Raw genomic sequence first — 19,584 nt, forward strand, 5'->3', positions numbered from 1 at the left:
ATTAATCGGTTTTTATTTGAACAGCTCTAGTAAGAGAAAACACATTCTTGTTCAAGGTGTCCACCTCCATTTTTGTGTTGGTTCCAAGCAGCAGAAAGTTCTTTATTACACTGAGCTGCAATTCAACTCCCTGGGAGGATTTCAAAAATCATGAATTAAAATAGGAAACTTGCCATATCATATTTACTACTCTACCAGTGAATGACTGAGATTTTAACTATCATTAGGAATCTGAAGAAGCTTCTGGGCATGAACTTGAGACAAATGGAACTCTTCATTTAATTTCATTGATATGCTGCAGTATGTAAATTTGTCTCCATTTTTCAGCACAATATAAAGCATGTGATTTCTATATTTATTGTAAACTTGCAATTGTCTAATTATCCTCTATTAGCTAGCTGGAATTGAGATCTGACATGATTCTCTAGGTCAGTTTCATGACTTTCATTACATTAGTATATGTGCTAAAGGTTATTGAGCAATAGCTAGCTCAATTTTATCATAGTTGAAAGAAGCCAACTCTGAAAAGCAAAGAGAAATTCATATATTAAAATGTCCTGAAATCTAGTTGAACTTTAAAAGTAAATTTTTAAATTTCAGTGAATTATAAGCATTTGTTATTCTTTAAATTCTCTTTTACTATAAATTAAAATACTTTTCCTAGAAAAAAATCTTGCAATATTAGTGAAGAATGTTGGTTTGATGGCATTTCCACACAATATCAGAACATAAAATAGCTTCATTCTGTTACTTTTAGTCAGGGAATTGTCACTAAAGTAAATGATGGAAGAATAAAGAAAAATGGTGAGAATGAAGTTAAGAACATTCTTTGTGGCTTTGAGAAAAAAAGTACATGTCTGACCAGTCTGACTAGAATAGGTGTTTTAAAAGTAAGGTACATGTACACACACACACACACACACACACACACACACACGCCCCTCACAAAATAAAGAAGCAACCCTCAGGAAATAACACTTTTGAGAAGTATCTCAAAAACCAATGGCCCTCATGAAAGCAAGATTTTTAACTACTTGTCCCCCAATGGTTCCCCTAAATCCTGACCCAATTTTACCCTCAAAGCTCTATCTCCCAAGGAGTCAAGTGGGATTCAGGTGAGGATGGGGTTATAAAAATTCTTGATGTCTTGCTTTTTCTAGTGTTTCAACTCGCCCCACCTCGAATTCTTGTTGTCATTTTGTTCACATGTGTACAAAACATCAGTAGACTTCTTTATTATATTAGCAATTCCCAGAAGGAGTAGAGGCTAAATCAACATGCCCTGAAAGTCTCAAGCAATTTGAAAAGGCTCTTCCTCAGAGATTCAAACAGTTCTCCCCAATTATCCTTTCCCCCTTCTTGAGAATCCATCTTCTAGAGGGAGAATTATCAAATGGTTCATCAGAGATTACCTCAAATATGCTCATTACACATGGATAGCTAATGTAATTGACTAATAAATATAATTAAACCCACAAGTTTGATGTCTGCAGTCATTTGTTCCGTCGAGTCCTGGAGTAATCATTAAAGTTTGAGAGAGTACACAGTAGTCATTCAGTTTCCCCATGGTCTGGAGCCATGCATGTCCAACTAGTGGGGCTAGAAAAGCACTATTAGAAAATACAAAATGTTGCTGATAACAGGGTGTTCCTGGTCAGTTTCTTTGTGGTTTTGTCAGTCAGGTTCTAGAATTTCACAGACTGAGATTTGTCAATTGTTAATCACACCAATCAATTAAAATAGATTAAAATTAAATCAATTAAGATTAAGTAAAATTAGTTTTTAAAAAATCACTTCTGGCTGTGCAGTTTAAAATTTTTAAACAGTAAGTGTTTTTATGAAGAAATGTATTTTTAGAATTTATTTATTTATTTTGAGAGAGAGAGAGAGAGAGAGCATGAGCAGGGGAAGGGCAGAGAGAGAAGGAGAGAGAGAGAATCCCAAGCAGGCTCTGCACTGTCAGCATGGAGCCTGATGTGGGACTAGAACCCATAGACCACGAGATCATGACCTGAGCTGAAATCAAGTCGGACACTTAACTGACTGAGCCACCCAGGTGCCCCTATGAAGAAATATTTTTTTAAAGTGAGACAGAAAAGTTTAAATCTAGTTGGATAATGTTGAGAGCTACATCATATAATTAACAGAGCCAGATCTTAGGGTAAATTTTCACGGTTGAGCTTTTGGGTCTACTGATGACAATAATGAGATATATGAATCAAAAAAAATGATTTGTTATATTTAAATATATTTTATCTTGAGTCGTGCTGAATTTAATACTCTGCTTTCAGTCTTTGTGGATGAAAACTTTTTTTTTGAATGATGCAATCACACCTTTTACCATTATGTCAGTTGACGTCAAATTGCAGCAAATGTATGACATTTAAAGAACCTGTTGGTGCTGCACATATTTGGACTGAACAATTGCTCAGCAAGTAATCATAGAAGGAAAGTCTTACAATGCCTGTTTGGGTACTTTCCCTGTATTACAAAACATACATCATTAGCAAACTATTCTGGATAATTGCCAAAGATGAACACAGCTCATAAACCAAGAACTCTACTAATTTTGTGTCTGCTTAACCTGGGTTCCACTTCTTTTTGTTCCACAGACACCCTATTTTTGGCCATCAAATTGTTGGGAGCCAGAAAACACGGACTACGGTCAGTACAATATCTCCTCATTTTATTATTGATAGCCAATATGTATGGATGAACACGTGCTCGCATTTTATTGCTTTGTGATTGAGAAAAGAAAACCACAATACCACTATGGGACCAATGTTGCCAACATCAGATTTGTGAATGGCTTTGTTTGGAAAGGCACAAACCTGGTGGCAACGTTTTCCATGGTATAATGCCCCACGCAACTATTAAAAACCGTTTCTTGTGAATAAGTTAAAAAGCTATAAACAAGCTTTAAAAAGTTATTGTTATTTTTCCGTAGGACCTTGGTCCACTAGAAAGAATAACAAAGGGGCTCAGAGACCCAGAGTTCCACTTTACTCTCCCACTTAGCTATGTGATTCGTGGTAAGTCCCTTGACTTTCTGGGGCTCCATTTTTCTCACTATTATTTCAGGCATCCTATGATTCTGTAAGCAGAAGGTATATTAAATATGGTGAAGGCAAGCAAAAGAAAGCTATAACAGAAGTTTAATTGTAATAAATCAAGTTTAGTGAACTTAGAATGAACTTGGTTCAACAACCATGATTTTAGGTAAGCTCTTCAAGAACATAGACCCCCAACAAGTGCACATCTTTTCACATCTTCCTGAAGACTACAGTTTTCCAAGATAAGACTGCATGGTTTTAAAGTGTCATTTCTACAAATATTTATTGAGGATTTTTTTCTTATGCCAAATACTGTCTTAGGTGCTAGGGTAACAAGGTGACTCTGACTTCATCTAAAAAGTTCGGTAACTCTTGGTTAGATGAGAAGAAAGAATTATACAGGAGTTCCTATAGAGTGCTGAGTGAATATAACAGCAGTGTGTGCAAAATTATGTACAAGTTTAAAATAAACAAGAGATTGAATTTACTCCAGAAATTGCAGAGTGATTTCACAGAACTGAGAGCCATTTGAGTTGAATTTTGAAGGAGGAGGGGAAATTTGTCAGGAGACAATGCAGAGAACACATTTGAAGCAAAGGACCAGCATATGCAAAGGCAGTGAGAAGTTTTACAGCATCTGGCCTTCTTTGGCATTGCTCTTAGAGAGACATCTTTATAAGAAGGCTGTAGAAAAATCCCATGGAGCTATCCTTCACTTCTGTCATTTCAGAAACTTGAATTTAGTACTTCATCCAAGATGCCAATCAAAGATTCAAACTAACATGGGAAACCATCTAAAAACCGGAATACTTATAAATTAATAGAATAGATGATCATTTCCAGTAGTGAGAGCACTGATTTATTCATTCAGGGCACACATTCTTCAAACTGAGGCACTTAGAGAAAGAAGTTATTAAAAAAAAAAAAGCTGCTTCTTTGTGGGTCTGATCTAGAGAGTTTTGTGGAGATCTTTTCTAACCTGGGATATTGCCTGGTAGTTGTCTCACTACAAAGGATGAAATTCTAGTGGTTGAAACACTTGAACAGCTGAGAAAGAGCTCACGGACAAAGCCCCATGAGCCGGAGGCAGACAGACCCAACTCTGTGACTTTGGGTGAGGCATGTAATATTTCTGAGTCCCAGTCCGCTCACTTTTCAAGCAGAAATAATAATACTGACTTTCTAAAGTTATTGGAATAATCAAAATTAATATGCCTAAGGAAACTGGCATTGCTCCTCTCATATTCAGTAAATCAATATTGTTTTTTGCTCATCATCATTATTGCCTGGCAGATACATCGCCTCTGTTCCTTGCAGAAAAGCAAATCCTTACTCTCAGTGTTCTCTCTAGACACATCTTTTGTGTTCTTCACAAATATGTTAGTGTTCACAATAACGGCTCATGTTTCATTTCACAGTAGATTGATGTTCCAATGGAAAGCCTGAGGAAATGGCATGGCCTACACAGCAAATCATTTACAGAACATCCCTCAGAGTCAGTCATCTCAAAATGATTAATGTAATTCGGTTTCACATTAACTCCTACTGTGTCCATTTTAGAGAGGGTCACCTTCTATTTTCTACCCAAAGCTGGACTACCTGCAATTTGTTAACTAACCATAGACATAGCTTGTAATTATCATATTTTATTTTCCCTCCTGAATAAATATATAGCTGTTTGTGTCTAGCTTGCTTGGATTATATACAAGTGAAGGAAAAATAGTTATTCAATAAGATGTTATAAAAAAAGAAAGGAAGTAAATAATCACGATCTTAGACACTGCATCACCTCCACAGGCGATAATGCCACATCTTCTATGATTTTTCTTTTTAGGCACAAATAAATCATAGCAGCAATACAAATTATCCAACTTTGAATTTCCTACCAGCATGTACTTAAAAAATACTGTTATGAAATGTGAGCTCCTGTTTATAAAGAGGATATTGATGGGTGGCTCAGTCAGTTGAGCTTCCGACTTTGGCTCAGGTCATGATCTCACGGTCCGTGAGTTCGAGCCCTGCGTCGGGCTCTGTGCTGACAGCTCAGAGCCTGGAGCCTGCTTCAGGTTCTGTGTCTCCCTCTCTCTCTGACCCTCCCCCATTCATGCTCTGTCTCTCTCTGTCTCAAAATAAATAAACATTAAAAAAAATTTATAAAGAGGATATTGATGCTGTGATGTGGTTGGGCCACAAAGCCCAAAGCACAGTGATTACTTAGTCTGCCTTTTCTAAGATAACTTGGGGCAGGCAGATAACTTGGGGTAGACACAGTAACAGAGTTGTACATTGAAACAGAAGCCATGAAAGAACTTCACTTTTCTAAAAGTAGGCATTGTTTGTTTCCTGCCCTAAAACATTGCAAAGTTTTCCAATGAGTCCATCCCACTAACAAAACTGCAGAGGGGAAAGAGGGTTGCTCCAGCTTCATTCATTTTCGCACGTAATTTAGATGTTGTTTATTTCATAAGGGCTTTAACTTAAGAGCATCTACAGTTCTATTTCATAGCCCTCCATACAACTCCCAAATTCTTTATCATTCACTTTTGATGTAACTAGACTCCTATGCCTATTTTTGAAGCCAGTTTTTTTTTTTAATTTCTAGTTTTTGGAGTAGTTTTATAGGTATACCAAAAAAAAAAAAAACTGAGCAGAATGTATAATCCCATAAAACCACCTCAATCCCACTCATACTCTTCCCTATTATTAATACCTTACATTAGAGTGGTACATTTGTTGCTATTGATGAACCAATATTGATGCATTATAATTCACTAAAGTCCCTAGTTTACATTAGAGTTTAATCTTTGTATTGTATATTCTGTGGGTTTTGACCAAGGTATAATGGCATGCATCCACCATTACTATGTCCTACAGAATAGTTTTATTGCCCTAAAAATTCTCTGCGCTCCAGTTATTCATCCTTCCCTTTTCCCTCCTGAACCCCTGGCAACCACTGCTCTTTTTCCTGTCTCCATAGTTTTTCCTTTTCCAGAATGTCATATAATTGGAATAATACAGTAGGGAGCCTTTTCAGATTTTTTTTTTTTTTACTTAATAACATGTGTTTAAGTTCTTCCATGTCTTTGCATGATGGGATAGCTCACTGCCTTTTTATAACAGGATAACATTCCATTTTATGAATATACCACAGTTTGTTTATCCATTCACCAACTGAAGAACGTCTTGGCTGCTTCCACATTTGGAAACTGAATAAAGCTGCTGTAAACATTAGTATGCAGGGTTTGTGGGGCATTGGTTTTCCATTCATTTGGACAACTCCTTGGGAGAACAATTACTTGATTATATGGTAAGGTTATGCTTAGCTTTGTAAGACATGGCCAAATAATTTTCTAGAGTGGCTGTACCATTTTGCATCTTGAGCAGCAGTGAATGAGAGCTCCTACTGCTCGACATCCTCACCAGTGTTTAGTATTTTGAAGTTTAGCCATTCTAATAGAATGGCTTGTGGCGAATACAGCATAATGTATAAACTTGTTGAATCACTGTTTTGTATACTTGAAACTAATGTGATATTGTGTGTCACTATACTTTAAAAATCTCCCATTAAACAATAAAATAAATGTCAAAAATAATGTTTATTTTTAAATGTCAAAATAATATTTTGAATCATTAGTCAAATGAAATATATTGTTTTTAAAAAATCTGGTACTCATTTCGTTAAATTTCTTAAAAGAAACTTTTTTAGCACACTATTTACATTTGTATGCTAATGTTAATGGTACTGCATATTTCATTTCTAATTCCAATTGTTCATTATTGGATTACAAAAAAAGCAAATTTTTATCATTCAAACTTGTCATAATCACTTAGTAGTTCTAAGTGTTTTTTGGCCGCTTTTTACATTTTCTGCATAGATAAACATGTCATTTGTGAACAAAGACAGTTTTCTTTCTTCCTGTCCAAACTGTATACATTTAATTTATTTTTCTTGTATTACTGAATTAGCTAGAACTTAACAGAAGATACTGAATAGGAGTGTGCAAAGGGACACCTTTGCTTTGTTCCTCACCTTAACAGGAAAGCATCTAGTTTCTAACCATTTATTATGCTGTTAGCCATAGGGTTTTTGTAGATGTTCTCTACTAAGTTGAGGAAGTTTCCCTCTATTCCTAGTTTGTTGAGAGTTGTTTTGTTTTGTTTTAACGAACAGGTGCTAGATTTTGTCAAATTCTTTCTCTGCAATGGGGCGCCTGGGTGGCTACAACCAATCTGTTCTAGTGAGTGCCTGACTTCACCTCAGGTCATGATCTCGCAGTTCGTGAGTTCCAGCCCCGCATCGGGCTCTATGCTGACAGCTTGGAGCCTGGAGTCTACTTCAGATTCTGTGTCTCCCTCTCTCTCTGCCCCTCTCCCGCTCACACTCTGTCTCTCTCAAAAATAAATAAACATTAAACAAAATTTAAAAAAAATTCTTTCTCTGCATTTATTGATATGATCATATGGTTTTTATTTTTTAGTCTCTTGATGTGATGGGTTTCATTAATTGGCTTTCAAATGGTCAGCCAGGCTTGCATACCAAGAATAAATGTCATTTAGCTATGGTGTATGATTCTTCTTTTTACATTGTTGGATGTGGATTGCTAATATTTTATTGGAGATCTTTGTATTTATGTTCATGGGAATATTGATATATACTTTACCATTTTTGTAATGTATTTTTATGATTTTACTCTTAGGATAATACTGTACTCATAGACTGTTATAAATGACTCCTTTTTATTTTGCCTCTTTTCTGGAAGAGACTGTGGAGAGTTGGTATCATTTCTTCTTTAAATGTTTGGTAGAATTCGCCATTGAAAATATCTTGGTGCTTTCTGTTTGGGTAGATTCTCAGTTACTGATTCAACTTATTTAACAGTTATAGGTCTATTCAGATTATGTTTTTATCCTTGTGTGGCTTTTCTTAGATTGTATCTCTCAAAAAATGGGTGTATTTTATATAGGTTACCATATTTGTAGGCTAGGGTTGTTTTTAATATTCCTCTACTATCTTTTTTTGTGGGGTGCCTGGGGGACTCAGTCAGTTGAGCGTCTGACTCTTGGTTTTGGCTCAGGTCATGGATCCTATGATTCGTGGGCTCAAGGTCAGCATCAGGTGCTGTGCTGACAGCATGGAGCTTGCTTGGGATTCTCTCTCAATTAATTAATTAGTTAATTAATCAAAAATATTCCTTTACTGGGGCACCTGGGTGGCTCAGTCGATTGAGCGACCAACTTCAGCTCGGGTCATGATCTCGCAGTTTGTGAGTTCCAGCCCTGCCCTGACAGCTCAGAGCCTGGAGCCTGTTTCATATTCTGTGTCTCCTCCTCTCTTTGCTCCTCCCATGCTCCTGCTCTGTCTCTGTCTGTCTCTCAATAATAAATAAACGTTAAAAACAATTAAAAAATATTCCTTTACTATCTTTTTAAAGTCTATGGTATCAGTAGTAATAGCCCTTTTTAAAATTGATTAGATTAGTAATTTTTGTCTTTGTTTTCTTGGTTAGCTTGCCTAGAGGTTTATTAATATTGATCTCTTCAAATAACCAACTTTTGATTTTATTGAATTTCTTTACTGCTTTTCTGTTTCAAGTTCATTGATTTCTGCTGTAAATTCTTAGTATTTCTTTTCTTCTTCTTCCTTTGGATTTAATTCGCTGTCTTCCTTTTCTTCACTTCCTATTTTGGAAGTGTAGTTTATTGGTTTTAGATCTTTTTAAAAAAAAATGTAGGTATTCAATGCTATACATTTCCCTCTAAGCACAGTTTTCACTGCATTACAGAATTTGATAACTTGTATTTTTAGTGTCCTTTAGTGAAAGTGTTTTTTTTTTTTGTCTTGAAATTTTTTGAAAACGTTATTTTCAAATGTGTTGTTTACTTGCAAACATTTGAGGGCTTTCTAGTGATCTTTCTGTTACTAATTTCTGGTTTAATTTCATTGCTGTCTGAAAGCATACTCTGTAAGATTTCTATTTTCAAAATTTGTTAGAGTGTACTTTATGGCCTAGGACAGGGTCTGTTTTGGTGAATGTCCCATTGGAGCCTGAGAAGATTATACATTCTGCTATTGATGGATATAAATGTCAATTTGATCTGATTGATTGAGGATGCTCTTCTGTTCAGCTTGTCTTTACCAATTTTTCCACCATGGGATCTCTCAACTACAGATAGATGTGTGCTGAAGTCTTTAATCATAATATATATTTGCCATTTCTCTTTGAAGTCTCTCAGTTTTTGTCTCAAGCGTTTTGATGCTCTGTTAGAATAAACATGGATTTTTATGTCTTCATGAAGAATTTTTTTTTTTCAACGTTTATTTATTTTTGGGACAGAGAGAGACAGAGCATGAACGGGGGAGGGGCAGAGAGAGAGGGAGACACAGAATCGGAAACAGGCTCCAGGCTCCCAGCCATCAGCCCAGAGCCTGACCCAGGGCTCGAACTCACGGACCGCAAGATCGTGACCTGGCTGAAGTCGGACGCTTAACCGACTGCGCCACCCAGGCGCCCCTCTTCATGAAGAATTAACCCCTTCATCATAATAATGTCTCTGTTTCTTCTTAATAGTTGTTGTTTTTTCTGAAGTCTGCTTGGAAATTAATTTAGCTACTCTTCTAGCTTTCTTTTTATTAGTGTTAGCATGGCAAATTTTTGTACTCCCCTTTATTTGTAATCTATCTGTGTCTTTATTTTTAAAGTGGGTTTTTTGTAGACAGCGTATAATTAGGTCCTATCTTTTGTCCACTCTGAGAGTCTTTGTCCTTTAATTGGCATATTTAGACCATTACATTTAAAGTGATTATTAATATAGTTGGATTAATATCTATCCTATTTGTAGCTATTTTCTATTTATTTCCCTTTTGCTTTGTTTTTCTTTTCTTTTCTTTCTTTCTTTCTTTCTTTCTTTCTTTCTTTCTTTCTTTCTTTTTTACTTCCATCTTTTCTCTGCCTTCTCTTCTTTTAACTGAACATTTCATTTGCTTTTGTTTAAAGATTCCCCTAGAGTTTTAAATATGCATTTACAACCAATCCAAGATCACTTTCAGATAACACTACAAAGTTTATGAGTAGTATAAGGACCTCATAAGAGAATATCCCCACTTTCTTCCTCCCAACCTTACAACACTGCTGTCATTCCCTTCACTTAATTATAAGCTATAATCACTGAATATATTGTTGCTGTTACTATTTTGAACAAATGATTATCCTTTAGATCAATTAAGAATACTAAAAATAAAATACTTTGTTTTGCCTTCATTGATTCCTTCTCTAGAAGTCTTCCTTCTTTATGTAGATCTGAGTTTCAAGCTATATAACTTTACTTTTCTTTGAAGAACTTCTGTTAGCATTTCTTATAAGACAGGCCTACTGACAACAGATATCCTCAATTTTCATTTGTCTGAGAAAGTGTCTATTTCTTCTTCACTTTTGAAGGATAATTTTGCAGGATAAAGAATTCTAGGTTTTCAGTCTTTTCTTTCAACATATTAAATATCTCATTCCACTCTTTTTTTGCTTGTGTGGTTTCTGATGAGAAATTTCATGTAATTCTTATCCTTTGTTCTCTAAATGTGTTCCCCCCCATCTTCCCCCCAATTTCTTTCAATGTCTTTTGGTTCCCCCCAATTTCTTCCTTGGTCTTTGGTTTTTCACCTTCAGAATATAATATAGATGATAGATAGATAGATAGATAGATAGATAGATACAGATATAGATACAGATAGATATAGATATAGATAGATATATAAATATAGATAGGGAGACAGAGACAGAGAGGGAAAGAGGGAAGATGTTTTGGTATTAATCATATCTGATGTTCTATGAGCACCCTGGATCTGTGGTTTGATGCCTGCCTATATTTGTTTGCTAGGGCTCCCATAACAAAATACCACAGACTAGGTAGCATAAACAACAGAAGGTGGGTTTTTTTTTCCCCTTCATTGTTCTGGAAGGTAGAAGTCCATGATCAGAATGCTGTTAGGATAGTTTTCTCCTGAGACATCACTCCTTGGCTAGTGATGGCCAACTTTTCACTGTGTTTTCACATGGTCTTTTCTCGATGCATGCATATCCCTGGTGTCTCTTCTTCTTCTTATAAAGACATCGGTCATGTTGGATTAGGGTCTCAGTCTTATGATCTCATTTAACCTTAATTATCTCTCTAAAGGTCCATTTCCAAATGCAGTCCTATTCTGAACTTACTGGGAGTTAGGGCTTCAACATATGAATTTTAAGGGGAAACAATTCAATCCATAGTACTATTACGAATTTGGGACAATTCTCAGTCATTGTTGCTTCAAATATTTTTTCTGTTCTTTCTTTGTTCTTTTCTGGTACTCTCACTGTATCTCAGTTTTGCAAGTTTCTGTTGACATCCTCAAGCCCACTGATTTCTTTCCTTAGCTGTGTAATGTTAATATTAATATAATATTTAATATGATATTAATGTAATATAATTAATATTAATATAATATTAATATTAATAAGCCCATCAAAGGAATTCCTCACTTCTAGTACAGTGCTTTGATTTGTGTTTCCTTCTGATTGTTTTCTTAGTGTATCCATCTCTCTGCTTACATTGCTCGCCTGTTCTTCCATGTTGTCTACCTTTTCCATTAGAGCCCTGAGTATTTTAATCACAGTTGTCTTTAATTCCATGTCTGATAATTCCTGTATCCCTTCTACATCCGAGTCAGCTTCTCATGCTTGCTCTGCCTCTTCAGACTGTTTTTTTTTCACATCCCTTGTAATTTTTTGTTGAAAGTTGAACATAATGTACTGCATAAAAGAAACTAAGATGGCCTTTAATGTGAGGTTTTATGTTTATCTAGGCCTTAGGCTGCGTTCCCTGTTTCTGTAGCTATAGGTTTTGGAGGCTGTATTTTCCTCTGGTGTGTTTGTTTTTGGCTCCCCTATTGTATTTGGGTTTCCTTAGGTATTTCTTCTAACATAAGGTCTGAGACATGAGTTTTGTTTTGTTTTGTTTTTTACATTTGCTTCTTCTTTTATACAGGAACCTTTTATCAATGCGGAGGGAGTCGTGTGTAAGTGTGGGAAGGGAAGCAGTATATAGTCCAATGATTAGATCTCAGTCTTTTATTGTGCCCCTGAGCTGTGACCTTCACAGATGCTCCTTGGTTGTTTGAGATGATCTCCCCGGCCCCCACCCTCCCCCCTTAAGTGACATAGGAAGAGTATAAGGGGCTTAAATTGGTTATTTGTTTATCCCCAGGAAGCAGACAAGACTGGGCTGGAATTGGTATTTCCCTTCCCCCCAGGTAGTTTAGACTCAGATATAACCCCAGTTTATTAGGCACTGTAATATAGTTTCGCCTGAGAAAAGCTTTGTTAAAAAGAACAGAATGTTCTGGGTGTATTTCAAAATGGTTGCTATTTCCCTTTTCTTGTTGGAAGCACGAGGGAATTTTTCTCAGATCTTCACTGCGAGAAGCTGGTAGGGCTCCTGGAGGTAAAATTCACAAATGGGTGATGTCCCCAGTCCCCTGGCGTTTTTAATGTTCTAGCTTGTTCATACTGAGCTTCCAGCGATAAGTCAGTTAACAGTTTTAATTTTCCTACCCCAGATGGAGGTTTCTGCTTTTGGGCTTCTGCACCAGTGAGTCCTGATTTTCTGTATATGCCTGTCTGCCTCTCTAGTTTAGAGACAGTGATTTGCCCTCTGGTCTCCATTCTCTGATGGACCTAGGAAGAAACAGTTGGTTTTTACTTTATTCAGCTTTTTAAAGTTTTGTGAGGATAGATGGGAATAACGATTTCCAAGCTGTTTACATGCTGGGCCAGAAACCAGAGAGCAGATTTTTACAGGGGAAAGGAAGAACAAATCACTACTAAGCAAGTTGTTTTTGTCTATTTTGTTTCTGCTTTTATTTCATTTTATCTTCAATATTTCATCATGGGATCATCTCTCAATCAACATCTGAGAGAAGTGGGAAACAAAGTTGGTTGTATCTTTTCCATGTGTTCTTCCTTTCCCCTGGCCTTTGGAGAGTGTCTGAAGTCCAACCATCAGTGTCATGGAAAATTTGAGGTTGTTATTTTCCTCTTGATTTCCCTGTAGCTTTGGAAGTGGCCTAGAATGGAAAAAGAGAGGAACCTGGCACACAAAGTTGGCAGACCTTGATAAAAGGGTAGACAAACAAAGAGTGCATCTAAACTGAATTCTAATAATCCTTGCACGTTTTTAAACTTTATATCCGTTCCACCATAAACCTGGGATGAACAGAATTAACATGTTAATGTTCTGACATGTTTTCCCCAAAGCTATCATGATCAGTGGTCACTTGCAAATTAATGTGCCCTGGCACAAGTTCAGAGATGCATCTGGAAAGAAAGATAAAACATCACACCCCACTAAGAATGTCACATCATCATTCAAAATTACAGAGGCTCTGGGATAATTAAAATTTTAAAACACAAAATTAAAAAAATAAAAATCTCCACTGATTCAGCTAAATTGCATCAATCTTCTAATTTGTAGAATTGATGAACACCCATGCATCTCTGTTAACAAAAAAGAAAAGCTATACTGTACTTTTATTACTATAGTTATAAAGGGTAGTATTGGTATTATAATCTATTTTGTAAATTAAATATTCACCATGAACTAGTTTAGCCAAAACAAAAAACAACAAACCATGTCCTAAAAACAAAACACATTTACCCAGTATAATGTGAGAATTAACTCATCATCCAAGACTTTTAGTTAAAAAGAAGTAAAGAATTTATGACATCTTTAGAATGTATATATTGGCACAAATCATTCTCTTCCTTTATAAAATGTCCCACACTTCGTCATTTCAAGACACGAAACTTACTGATTAAAAAAAAAAAGTAAGCCACTAAACAGTTGACTTTTACCTGACTTTGGCAAAAATTAAGACACCTGATTTACTCTCTTCACTTATATTGACATGTACATATATACATTTACATATGTATGTGAATATCACACACACGTTTAAGTGTATTATACGTATACTTGTATCATGCCTACATACAATACACATATAGTTATCCAAATGGAAAATTTAAACATCCCTAAACATGGTATCTACAAAATAAAATTAAGACTATATTAGTATTTTTGAAATGCATCTCTAGTTCTAATCTCAACTCTAGAAATGCTCCCTGTTGTACTGAAAAGAACTTCACATATTAACTGAGCCACCAGCTTGGAAATCTCTTGATGCTTGTTTGTCCAAATAGTGAAGCGTATCTGTTGAGAAGACTCATGCCTAATGACTTGCATTATCTACTGGTTTCTGGTTTGGCCCTTCCTTAGCAATTCCCTGGCCTCTGCTGGCTTGTAGTCTTTTCTTTATGCCGCCCACAATCAACAGTATGACAAGAAAAAGAGAAACACATTTGATATCTTACAGCAATGCATATTCAACTTTTAACTGCCTAATTAATGTCTGCATTATTTTGTGTCTTTACATTATTATTTATTCACCTATTACGAGGAAAAATCTTTCCATTAATCAGTCTATGATACACATATGTAAATGTACATGTGTATGTTTGTGTATATGTATTGGGGGTGGGTGATGGATGATTGCTCTGTGTACAAAGCCCAAATTTGGAAGCCTTGAAATCCATTATAATATGAAATAATCAAAATGCTTCCTAATAGGGGATTAGTCTGGATGCCTTTGCAAGTCACTAGAGTGGAGTTTTGGGGACCTGTAGTCTCTCAAGTGCCTAATATTTCACTCTTTCTCAATGTATGGCCCTGACTTATCAGTATCAACTGGGATAATTTTAAAATGCAGAAACCTGGCCTCTTTCCCAACCAATGAAATCTAAGATGCCAACCCAAGAATTGGCATCAATAAGCACTTCCAGATGTATGCTAATATTTGGAAGCCATGCAGTCAATATTTATTTAGCTTACCAAGTCAGATTAATTATTTTTAATGTTTATTTTTGAGAGAGAGAGAGTGTGTGTGTGTGTGCGTGCGGGAGGAGCAGAGAGAGAGAGAGCAACACAGAATCTGAAGCAGGCTCCAGGCTCTGAGCTGTCAGCACAGAGCCTAATGGGGGGACTCAAACTCGGGACCGGCGAGATCATGACCTAGGCCAAAGTTGGACTTAACCGACTGAGCCACCCAGGCGCCCCTGCCAAGTCAGATTAGTTTGATATTTGCATTCCTGGTGGTTTTACATTTAGTTTCACTTTAAATGGGTATCCCTGTTTGTCCAACAGCATTTCAAATAATAGTATATCAGACATCTGAATAAGAGTTCACAGCTTATATCGCATCTTTACGTACATTATCTGATTTAATCCCTCACAAAAAAATCTTCAAAATGGTATTAACCCTAGTCAACAGATGGAAAAAAAAAGAGCCAGAGAGATAAAGAGTCTTCCCTATTTGCTAAAAATGACACAGCCAGGATTGGAGCCAGGATTTCTGAGTTTTATGCTTTTCCCATAAAGCTCTACCACACTTGCCTTACTGTCATGGTCCACTGAGCATGAGAGTTTCTCAGATTTGCATACCATGGTGGTGTTTACAAGACTTACAACTAGCTGGATGTTTAGCCACACATGGTCAGTATGCAGCTGCCAATGTAATTCTGGAGTAAAGGAGAGAAGTCAGCATCAGATGGGAAGATTTTTGAGTCCTCGGTGTCTACAATGTAGTTCAAGGCATGGTTGTGGACAAGATCATTCAGGAAGGACATGCAGAGTGAAGAGAAGGACCAGGTCAGAATTTCGAGAATATCAACAATGTAGGGAGAAATTGCCAGAAGAGGAGCCAGCAAAAGGGAATGAGAAAAGGATGTGGAGATCAGATTCCAACGAGGGAATGGGCAGTGAAGAAACTGGGCAGCTGGGACTGCTTTCTCAACTACTTGGCAATGGAGTGGGAAAAAGGAAAAGAGATGAATGGATAAATAAGGGAAGAGAGAAAAGAGGTAAAGAGTGAGCCTACTCACTGGATGGACATGGTGTTGCAGGGTCAGTGGCATGGCCTTCAATATGGAAGAAAGTGGGATTTATTTGGAAAATAAGGGGAAGCTTCAGTGAACAGAGAGGCATTACAGTAGGGTGAGCAATACATCTGTCACAGGTGGTTAGCTTCTTGTCCAAAAGACAATAGGAATGAGCAGAGTATTCCTTTCTCAGTCCAGAATCTAGCACCTCTCCCTCTCTAGAATACTGATCCTTAATGGGCAATGCTGTTTAGGAAATCATTTTCTCATCCATCTATGCTATAACTTACAGCTGAATTTCAACCACTCTATTATGGCACATTTAGGTAGGGTAAAAGATAATGTCTCCATTATCTTACCCACGTACATTTTAGGTAGGAAATAAATGACCATAAGGTGGCACTGTATAGGAAAAATTACGAAATAGGCGTATCTATTTCAGAAAAAAGGAGTATGGATAACTCATATATGAACTGTAATGTGTGCTGTTTACCTGTGAAATTATTGGAAGCTTATTGTCTAGGAATGCCACTGATACAAATATGCATCATGGGATTAACTAAACAGTTCAGAACAATCTAAGTGGATGATGATGACGTAAGATAAGCATTAATGTTGAATTATTTAAAGCCATGGACATCAGTCACTGAAAATCACGACCAACTGAAAACAACACTGGGACTTCAGTAATGATAAAATATTCTCCTAGAAAATGATTGGAATCTCAATTATCCATGGATATGTGTGTTCAAAGCTTTGCAACATTCTGGCCAAGTATCATGTGACAGACTTCTCAGCAAAGTCTGCATTAGAAGCCTCAGTAAGTTCTATTCACCTGCTGATTTTAGTTTATGCATTCCAGATTTTAACGTAACCTTTTTGCCTGATATTTCCTGATGCAAACTGAAGGAAACACTTGCATCACTGCGTCGTTTACAGCCCTCAGGATCCCTGGAGCAGTGCACTGCGGGCCTTGCATTGACAAGCACAGCTGTAGGGGTTTGTTTGAATTAACAAGCTCTCCTAATACCAGTTCACTGAGGACACCTTCTAGCTTCCTTGTGAATCACTTGACTCACACAATCAGGTGCCTTTCTTCAAGTGACACAATGGAAGCACTTAGGAAATTGTAATTGTGGTTATTATGTTTGGGACCTGAATCAGGATGGAAACATTCTGGTTGAAGTGGACCTCTTTTTTTTTTAATGTTTATTTATTTTTGAGAGGGATAGACAGAACATGAGCAGGGGAGGGGCAGAGAGAGAGGGAAACACAGAATCTGAAGTAGGCTCCAGGCTGTCAGCACAGAGCCAGATGCAGGGCTCAAACCCATGAACCACAAGATCGTGACCTGAGCCAAAGTCGGATGCTTAACACACTGAGCCACCCAGGCACCCCTAGGTGGAGGTGGAATGGGAAGAAGGTAGGGAGCTTTGATGGTGTCAGGGTACAAGCAAAACATCCCATTATATTTAGGCATAATAACAACAGGAAATACATTTATTTCATTTAAAGTCTTAGCAAAAAATAGCTAGTCACCATGGCAGTGATGAAAACAAAAACGATCTGGACTCCCAATGCCGACTTTTTGAAGATCAAAGAATGAAAAGGAAAAGTTAAAAAAAAATAGAGAAGACTATAGGCAAGATCATTTATAATTTAAATAAATATTAATATTCCTGGATTGTATGAATTAGAAGTACTATTTCATGAAGACTCAATTTTCTCAGGTCTAGCAATTAAAGCTGAAAAGACAGTTTTGGTTAATAAGCATATCAGCAGGAGAGGTATTATTTTTTTTTTCATTGTTTGAGTATTGAGTGGCGGGGGTGGAAAACAGACTATTATAGCTCACTTAGTTTTCAGTCTTACTTTGAAATGTTAACCTGGGAAATTAGAGGCAGAACTTTTATGCCTGAGTGGTAAATAGCTACACTGTGTGATTCTCTGGTTGGATAACAGAGGTTTTTTGTAACATGAGCTGAAACAACAAACATAACAGTACTTCTAAGTCCATGTGATTTGCCAAAAAAAAAAAAATCCCTTAGTTAAAACCTGCTTAGGGGCACCTGGGTGGCTCAGTTGGCTAAGCTTCCAAATCTTGTGGTTTGGGCTCAGGTCATGATATCATGGTTTGTGAGATCAAGCCCAATATTAGGCTCTGCATTGACAGCACAGCATGGAGCCTGCTTGGGATTCTTTCTCTCCCTCTATCCCTCTGCCCCTCCCATGCTCAGGTGCACAATTTCTTTCTCTCTTTCAAAATAAACTTTAAAAAAATTTTAAGTACCTGCTTAAAGGGAGATTTGCATATCTGTTTTTACATTCCTCTTGAGCAAAGAGAGGGTGGGGGGACTTTTAGTATTTTGCTTCTACATTCTCTTAACAGAAGGGAGATTTAGATTTTTTAAAATTTTTTTAATGTCTTTTTATTTTTTAAAGAGAGAGAGACAGAGCACAAGTGGGGGAAGGGGCAGAGGCAGAGAGGGACACAGAATCTGAAGCAGGCTTCAGGCTCTGAGCTGTCAGGACAGATCCCGATGCAGGGCTCGAACTCACAGACTGCAAGATCATGACCTGAGTCAAAGTCAGACACTTAACCGACTGAGCCACCCAGGCACCTCCAGATTGTTTTAAATCACATTAGGCAAAGGCTGTCATGAGAACCCTGGAAAGTGAAACAAGAGAGAAAACCTGGGGACCCTGGCCAGGATCTGAATTTTCTGTGGGTGTAGGGGCTGTATGCACTAAAACTCTTCCCTACCCCAGAATGCTACTGTCAGTGTTAGACCATGACCTCCTCCAGCCGTGCAATGTCAGAGCTGGAGGGAGCCTGAGAAATGATTCAATTCAATGGTCTCAGCTAACGATGAGGCAACTGAGCTCCAGAGAGTGGCAGGACTTACCAGGCCAAGGTCATACCCCTCATTATTGTCCAAATTTAGAACACACTATAAAGTGAGAGAAGTAGGGAGATAGCTGAAGCCCTATTTAGCAGAGCATCCAATACAAAATTTCAATAACTTAGTCTTAAATGGTTGCAACTGTTCTCAGGCTACCAAGTATATACTAAATGTGCTCTGCCATTGTGTTTCTATTATTGCTATGGAACAAATTCTGGCAAGCTGAATTTTCTGTGATTGACCTGGTCTGTGCTTTCATGCTAAGTTAGAGGTGTCAGATTCTTGTTAAGAAGTTTCTCTTTAAGCCAAGAAATATTTTTCTAAGGCTGCCCAAACTCCTGCTGTTGCTTTATGGTTTCTTTATAAAGCCTTGGCTGGCTCCCAACTGTTATAATAAAAGTGATAACACATTGTACTCCCAGATCACTGTGGTATTTGTCAAGTTTCAGGCTATACCTCAGGCTTTTTCCTTGGGGTGGCAGGGAAGCAGAGGACAAGGCTTGCAGACTCTTCTTTTTGTTGTTGTTGTTGTTGCAAACCCTTCTGAAACATATTTCTGTTTTAGACATATGTTGCCAGCTGAGTAACTCTGCTTAGTTTATAGAGAGAACCCGAATTCCACTGCCTAGCTGACTATTGCAAACCACCCGATGAAAAGACCCTTAA

At 37.2% G+C, this 19,584-nt stretch overlaps 1 protein-coding gene across 8 annotated transcripts in view; it reads left to right on the forward strand.

Annotated features, from left to right (window-relative positions):
• Positions 1-19,584, forward strand: part of RGS7 (regulator of G protein signaling 7) — a 516,676-nt gene that overhangs the window by 381,611 nt on the left and 115,481 nt on the right. For all 8 annotated transcript variants that reach the window (XM_023247637.2, XM_023247632.2, XM_023247635.2 and 5 more), the window contains exon 6: positions 2,613-2,664. In XM_023247637.2, the coding sequence (XP_023103405.1) occupies positions 2,613-2,664 (52 nt within the window). The remainder of the gene's footprint in view (positions 1-2,612; positions 2,665-19,584) is intronic.

The sequence above is a fragment of the Felis catus genome, chromosome F1, assembly GCF_018350175.1.
Source record: "Felis catus isolate Fca126 chromosome F1, F.catus_Fca126_mat1.0, whole genome shotgun sequence".
In the NCBI taxonomy this organism is placed as follows: domain Eukaryota; kingdom Metazoa; phylum Chordata; class Mammalia; order Carnivora; family Felidae; genus Felis; species Felis catus.